The 7,507-nt window shown below is 36.8% G+C and overlaps 3 protein-coding genes across 4 annotated transcripts; 2 read left to right on the top strand and 1 right to left on the bottom strand.

Moving 5' to 3' along the window:
- The first annotated feature begins 324 nt into the window (after positions 1 to 324).
- Positions 325 to 1,024, top strand: LOC108975372 (DNA-directed RNA polymerases I, II, and III subunit RPABC2). The gene is made up of 2 exons (XM_018943815.1): positions 325 to 492; positions 608 to 1,024. The coding sequence occupies exons 1-2, from the start codon at positions 464 to 466 to the stop codon at positions 972 to 974; spliced, it is 396 nt and encodes a 131-aa protein (XP_018799360.1). The 5' UTR covers positions 325 to 463; the 3' UTR covers positions 975 to 1,024.
- On the bottom strand, positions 1,008 to 3,174 carry LOC108975370 (protein downstream neighbor of son homolog). Of its 2 annotated transcripts, none has more exons than XM_018943813.1 (4): positions 2,998 to 3,174; positions 2,783 to 2,937; positions 1,892 to 2,715; positions 1,008 to 1,836 (listed from the first exon to the last, which is right to left on the bottom strand). In XM_018943813.1, exons 1-4 carry the CDS (start codon positions 3,046 to 3,048, stop codon positions 1,112 to 1,114), a joined length of 1,755 nt encoding a protein of 584 aa, XP_018799358.1. In that variant the 5' UTR covers positions 3,049 to 3,174; the 3' UTR covers positions 1,008 to 1,111. The 2 variants fall into 2 exon arrangements, with proteins under 2 accessions (XP_018799358.1, XP_018799357.1); XM_018943812.1 differs by having other exon boundaries at positions 1,008 to 1,839.
- Positions 3,175 to 4,976: 1,802 nt separating this feature from the next.
- LOC108975371 lies at positions 4,977 to 6,489 on the top strand. The gene is made up of 2 exons (XM_018943814.1): positions 4,977 to 5,129; positions 5,224 to 6,489. Exons 1-2 carry the CDS (start codon positions 5,111 to 5,113, stop codon positions 5,982 to 5,984), a joined length of 780 nt encoding a protein of 259 aa, XP_018799359.1. The 5' UTR covers positions 4,977 to 5,110; the 3' UTR covers positions 5,985 to 6,489.
- The last annotated feature ends 1,018 nt before the right edge of the window (positions 6,490 to 7,507 follow it).

The raw sequence follows: 7,507 nt of genomic DNA on the forward strand, positions 1-7,507 counted from the left end.
GTGTTGCCAACTACATGTGATGGAGGCAATTTTATGGGTTGAAACGAGTCGCAATAAATTTTTTTGATTACATCAAAATATTTCATTAATGAGACAGATGTTTTGTACACCATCTATAGCGGAAATATTTTATATTATAAATTGCAAATTAGAAGCAAACTAAGCTTTATTAATGTCTTTTTTAAAAAACACTTTGAAAAACATATTCATGTGTTGAATTTATATTAAAGTATTGGCATATTTACTATAAATATTTGCTATAAATATATAAAACACTGGCGATGGCAGCCCCCGCTCAAAATCGAACAGAGCTGCAAACTGACTGCCATAGATAACCTGACAGCTATTTGTACAAGAACAAGAACGAATACATCGCTTGTTTTTCGTGCACGCCGTAGTGAAATTTTAAAATACATTCGTACTTTATTATTATTAAATTTAACATTAATTTTTAACTCACAACATGGATGATGGAGATTATGATAATGATGAGTAAGTATAAAAGCTTCAAAAAAATTAATTTATTTTAGAGGCATCCAAATGGAACCACGTTTCGGTCAAGCACTCGTAGACCGTTCAGAACTTTAATTTAATTTTTGTTTTTTAGTGTCGGTGGTGATGAATTCGATGATGTTGACGAGGAGGATAACATTGATGATATTAATCAGGAAGAGGAGGCCGATAATATAGAAATTATAGCGCAGGGAAGTGCAGGGGGTGGTGTGCCTAAATCAAAACGTATTACCACAAAATACATGACGAAATACGAACGCGCGCGTGTATTGGGTACGCGTGCGCTACAAATTGCTATGTGTGCACCTATAATGGTGGAATTGGAAGGTGAAACCGATCCACTACAGATCGCAATGAAAGAATTGAAGCAGAAAAAAATACCAATTATCATAAGACGATTTCTGCCAGATCACTCATATGAGGATTGGAGCATAGATGAATTAATTATAGTGGACCATTAAATTGTAATTTTAAATTGTAGATTTTATTAAACATATTTTTTGAAAATTAATTTATTTTATTAGTTGCCACATTATCTATGAGTATATGCTTTAGGAAAGTATCTTTTTTCTGAGTTCTTGGAACAATTTTATACTTGCTAACTCCATGCGTAGCCGTATTCTCTATCGTAACAAACACGTTCTAAAAGGGTGACGGCATTTTGTCCGGTACGACACATGCACTCTACAACACTCGGTATCAGACCACAGTCTGATAAGTTTTCTTGCCCAAACACCTGCCCTGCTGCTTCATCATCGCTTGCTTTCGGTTGCTCTTGTGCATCTGCTTCAGATACAGCCTTCTCCAGTAAACATTGAGTTGCTTTACTAAACGCCAGCGTATTATTGTTAGTGGCAAGCGTTGCGCTAAATGTGTCTTTATTTTCGCCTAGCAAACTGCAGGCATATGGCAGGAAGGATGGTAATATCACACCTTTCATCTCAATACTATTGTAGTCAACACCATCCATACGCACTTTACTCGAGCGTGTTGCTAATTGCTGCATCGTAGCTTTGGGGAATGCCACCGGAGCTAATAGGGTAGGTGGAATGCCTGCCAGTCTACCCACATTAGAAATTGTACTTTTGGCATTGAGCAGGAAACTAAAAAATCCTTGACATTCAACACCTTCTATAAGCAATAGCGAGTTTTCGCTGAAATCATCGGACATTTCTTGCACGTTCAACTTGCGCGCATGCTCGGTTTGAATTCTTCTTAAATCTTTATCATTCACTTCAAGATTTTCCAAAAAATTATCAGTATCTTCCTCGTCTTCCTCTCCTAGCAATTCGTTGGAAGTGTCAGCGGGGCGGCCAGTATTCCCTGCTGGTAAAGTTTGTTAGTAAAAACATAACAAATTAAAATAAATTATAAATACCCTCAGTAGCTGCATCGACGCTGTTACTCTCTTCTGTGAAGTTACCTTCATCAGACTTATTTAATGCGCTATCCTTTTTCAATGGCATTGAGTATTCTATACCCTCTTGGCGTAAAGCGCTACGCACACCTCGTGTGCTAGGCGACATAAGAGCATGTGTTTCCACACAGCCACCGGTGCCAGCTGCACGAAAAAGCACTGTAAATGTATTTGCGCACAGATAAAAGTAGGGGCACTGTCGTGCGCGCAAAAGTTGAAATAATCCCCTAAAACTGTAGTCCCAATCGTCTGCTAAAGATTTGCGTTCACCTTCGCCAAGTACTATACCGTTATTAGTTTTAGTATTACGAGGAAATAATGTCATCCAAGGGAGGTAAGGATGTTGCCAATAGTAACTGGCCTGATTGAAACGTGTGGCAGGAGAAATATCTAAACCGCATTGCGCATTCTGTGGATCAATGCACCGCACGAAGCTAGTCAAACCGCTAGCCAATTGACTTGTTTTGAGCGTAGTTGTTGGCAGTTCGCTGCGACAAAATAAGCGCACACGTGTTTTGATGCTCCAATCCATTGGTAGATGCTTAGTAAACTTTTGTTCCTCTAAAGCAGCTTCGTCATCTTCGGTCATCGCAGTGCCATGGAGCATAGCAGCAAATGATTTCGGATCGAATGGTTGCAGTGTCAACTTGGCTGGTGGAGGACGTGTCGGTGTTTCACGCACAAATGCATCTTTCTGTGGCGGCGGTGTGTTGACAAAAGCCAGCAGCGTGTCATCTTCAATAAGCGGCGTGTCGTCGGTACGGGTACGTTTCGTCTCAGATTTTCTAAATATGCGTAAATGAAATTAATATTTATGATAAGATGAACTGTGATAAACAAATATATTCTTACATTGCAAAGGGATTCTTTCGCTTCTGCGCTATCTTCGCCTCCAACAAGCTCTCTTTATCGAGTCCGCATTTCTTTACACTTGGCAAATTTGTGTTTTGATTTAAGCGTGCGGCCAGCTGCTTTTTCTTTTGCTTCAATCGATGTAATTTTATGAGCTACAATAGAGCCAACTGGCATGCATTATTTCGTAAAATCATAAAAATGCACCATCCTACCTCATCTGGATGCTTCCAATTTTGTTGATTGCACGGTTTTGTTGTTGACATTTTGTTAAATAATTATATTTAATTTGTACACAATAAACATTAGTTATAAAATACCTTAGCTCGTGTTCTAATTTGAGAATTTATTAAAGCGTTGCGCGCGTAATTTTACACAAACTTGATTTTCTATTGTTTTTCTGGCAGCAATCAGCTGTTGTGAGAGGAAGTGTTGCCAATAGATGCAAAACCGAATTTATAGGAAACTTAATTTGCCATTTCCTAAGCATTATTTAGTCAGTTAATGGATAAGATAAACGGATATATAAAATTAAGGAATTTTATTTTTATAAAACGGCCAAAATATGTTTATGGGGAGAAATATTGGATGTCAAGGTTATTGCTTAAGCTCAAATTATTAGAATTTAATATCTGGATTTTATGGGAAGCCAGTATGGGGTCTTAGGTACTATGGAGCTTCATAATACCTAAAATTGTTTTTTTTTTTCGAATTTCGCTAAGAGTAATCTAAAAAATATATCTACATCTTTGACGCTTTAATATTTTCTCCTCTCTTATAACTTTCTGACTATTTATATAATCTACTATTATTCGTTTAATGTTGTCACCGATCTATAATATAATTAGCTCTACGCACATATTTACGAACAACTAGCACTGTACTGAAATAAACTCCTTCTTAAATATATACATATATTCCCACAAATTCATATATTTATATATATTGACAACATACACATTTGCATCAAACAACTGTTGCCGTTACAACAACAGCAAAACACACTAGACGCCATAAAATTATTTTTTATACCGCACGCGCGTCGCCGCAATATTATATAATGATAATATATAAAATTTTTGAGCGCAGAGCAAGTTTCCAAGGAAATAGTTTTACTGTTAACTATTTATATCCACTTGCGAGTTTCAAAAAAGTTACTTATTTTCTTATGAGTTTTGAAAATATTTGCCGAAAATTTGAAGTTGTTCCGGCTAATAGATTCGGAAATATAAGCGTTTTGGTAAAAATAGCTCCCCAAAAGTAAAATATAAAATTTAAATTAATATCTGTATTCGTCTATTTTTTGGTTTTTGTCACAAATACATTTTTTTTGAGCCACCCGGAAGAGCTGACAAAATTTTTGTGGGAAATGAATTTTTTCGATGATTTGAATATATGACATACACTTGTGCTCATATAATTAAGTCATTCAGTACTTTTTTACAACATGTAAAAATACAAGGTATATTTCTTTATGCAACATCCCTAATATTGCGCGAGCAAAAAGTTCCGTTATTCTAGGAACGCCACCGATTTACAGCGCATTCAAGTATTTTCGTTTGGGAGAGTTTAAATGAATTTTCCATTTTTTGTCAATTAAAGTGTGCTCACATAATTAAGTCATTCTGTTTGAAACGGGTAAATTAAAATTTTTTCGCCACAATTTACATCAATATTTTTCTTTTTTACTAAATTAAGTTATTTTTAACAAAATTTGTAGTCATCGTCGTCATGGGCAAGAATAAAAGCACAACTTCAAGCAAAAGAAGGGTCATATTGGAATGTTTTCAAAAATATCAAAATATTGCCGAAGTTGTAGATGTTTTAGGATTTTCTCGAGGCAAAATTAATAACGCTGTATGTATGTACATATCTTATTTTCAAATTACTTAGTATAGTTTGTTAAAAAGTTAAACAATTAGTATTATATTACTCTTTATATATATGTATGTATGCATATAAATTTAAAAAAGATATTTCATTAAATGGATGTCATTGATTTATACATATGTGGACAATTTTAACCACTTTTGCCACCAGTATAGAAGTAGGATTGCTTTTTCCTTTGAACGCGAAATAATAAATTTCAAACAAGAAATAAAACTAAAACTAATATCTTTTCAATTTCAAAAATCAAATTCAAAAAATCATACTACTCAGTGAGCTGTGCGCCGGGCATAAAACTACCACAAGCCTTGTCGTGTTATGCAGCGCTGCCAGCGTGAAAAATCGATAATTCGTCGAACGTCACTACATAATATACGTAGGTACAAGCAGCGAATGAGTGATTGAAAACGGAAAAACACGCAGTGGCTTATCATTAACAATATGGCTGCTCAACGTAACGGTAAGATTGATATTAATAACCAGCCATTGGAAATACATATATTTGAACTTAAATAGTGGCAATTTGTAACTCTAATAAAATTATCTACTTTTAGGCGCTTCTTGCTTTGTGCTCTTGTACGCCATTTTCCTGTTTGGCAGTCAACGAAATGTCGCCGCTTTCAACGCCATGCCCAAAGACAATATTTTCGCCGATGTGCTGCTCACCGAGCTGCTAAACCGCATGGACAAGGACATCGATCCGGTGCAGAATTATTTCGATTTGCTTGGTGATGTGCCGAAAAGCGTTGACCTCGTGTCGCGCTCATCGAAGAACAACAACAACGGGCCGGATGAGTACGAGTATCGCGGCATGTACGGCTCACATCCGTCCATACGCGACCAAGAGTACATGCAGCACAGTTCCTTATGGGGACACCAGTACATAAATGGCGGGATGGGCGAGATGCCCAATCGCTTTCCAGCCATCAAGACCGATGCCACATTGCCGGCTTACTGCAATCCACCGAATCCCTGTCCCTACGGCTATGAGGAGAGTCAAGGTTGCATATCGGATTTTGAGAATACCGCTATTTTCAGTCGCGAATTTCAAGCTGCCCAGGAGTGCACCTGCGACAACGAGCATATGTTCGATTGTGCCGGGCAGGACAGCAATGCCAGCGCCAACGAGATGACCTCGACCATGGAGAAGTTCTTGATGCATCAATTCCAGAATGAAAACGGCTTGGACAATCCAAATGCAGTGGTTAAGAAATTCTACGGTTTTGCCACAGGTCATGGCGGCCTCAACAATCCCTTCTTGCAGGGTGAGAAGCTGCCCATAGCAGCCAAGAAGGGCGATCATATCAGCGCTTAGGCTCGTCGCGTGTTATTGGTGTCACTGTTAATAGATGTTGTCATTAATTGCAAATACTTAACCAAGCACACACTTAAATATATATATGTATATGTATGTAGTGAAATATACTTTTGCTGTCAGAAAATAACATGCTATACATATAAAACTTACAATGATGAGTGACGTTGGCATTTTTGGAGCATCTAAATGTTGAAAACCCAAATTGTTAAAATATTCGAATATGAAATGTTCGGCTCGCTGCCCTCAAGTTGAAATATATAGTATTTAGTTGCTACAAAATGATTTATAACTGTATTTAAACTTCGAATTGTTTACATGTGCATATATAACGGCATATTTAGTCATCCGAAAGACGCAATTGTAAAAGTAATCAAGCTCTCTTACTCTCCGAGCATTACTTTCGTCTAATTGTTTAAACACTGTAACTAAATTTCTTAACGGTAATATTAATACATATGTATACACCCAAAATATCGGTTAAAATAAAGAATAATAAAAATAATTAATAAAAATGTCATAAGTTTCTAGGGGCCCTAAGGAGTTAGTATTCAGAGACATGAGAAAAATACAATTTTAAAATTTTTTTGCGAGTAAATTTATATATTTAGAAAAAGTAAAAACATAGCATCATAGATCTTCATAAATTGACGTGATAGCTGCTAAAAAATAAGTATTTAAAGCAAAATATTCGCTTGCTTCCAGAAAATTAGTGATAGAACAGCCAACAGCTTCATTCTTCCATCGAAGAATTTCTAAAAAATTTCGATAAAACCAGGTCTCTTAGGAGAAAAACTGGCTCTGGGGCAAAGAAAAAGACAAGTTCTAGGGAAGATCGGGTTATAGAACGTATCAGCTTGAGGGATCGCTTCAAAACTGCTTAGAACTTTAGGTGGAGTTATTCGAAGACTCGCTATGAAAGTTAGCGCAAGAACTGTTCGTCGAAGGCTTCAAGAGGTTGATTTGAACGTTCGTCCGGCCGCCAAAAAAACACTTTTAACCTCAAAAAAACGTCGAAACTGTTGACGATGGGCAAAAGAACATCAAAATTGGACCCAACTTGATTGGCGAAATGTAATCTTCTCAGATGAGTGCAAATTTAACATTTTCTGCAGCGACGGTATGTCCTACGTGAGAAGAAAACTGGTGAGCGGTGAGCGGAGGACGAATGTGTTCAAAAACTGTTGGCCTGAATGGCCTGGGGTTACTTTTCCTACTATGACCTTGGGAAACTAGCCCTAATAGAAGGAACCGTCAGTGGGAATAAGTATCAGGAGACACATGAAAGAAATTTAATACATTCGGTGGAAAACCACTTTTTACGAGCGGATGTCCTTATTTTTCAGKATGACTCTGCGMMCTGCCATTGTGCCAAAATAGTAAGTATCCATTTTTTGTACAATTAGAGTTTATTGCTATAGTTTTGATTACAAATTTCATACTTATCCCTTTTTCTTACTTTAAGGTGACTAATTATTTATCAAAAAATCGGGTTCTCAACTTTGGAGTGGCCAGGTAACAGT

This window comes from Bactrocera latifrons, unplaced genomic scaffold (genome assembly GCF_001853355.1).
Source record: "Bactrocera latifrons isolate USDA-ARS-PBARC rearing strain unplaced genomic scaffold, ASM185335v1 scaffold_64, whole genome shotgun sequence".
NCBI lineage: Eukaryota > Metazoa > Arthropoda > Insecta > Diptera > Tephritidae > Bactrocera > Bactrocera latifrons.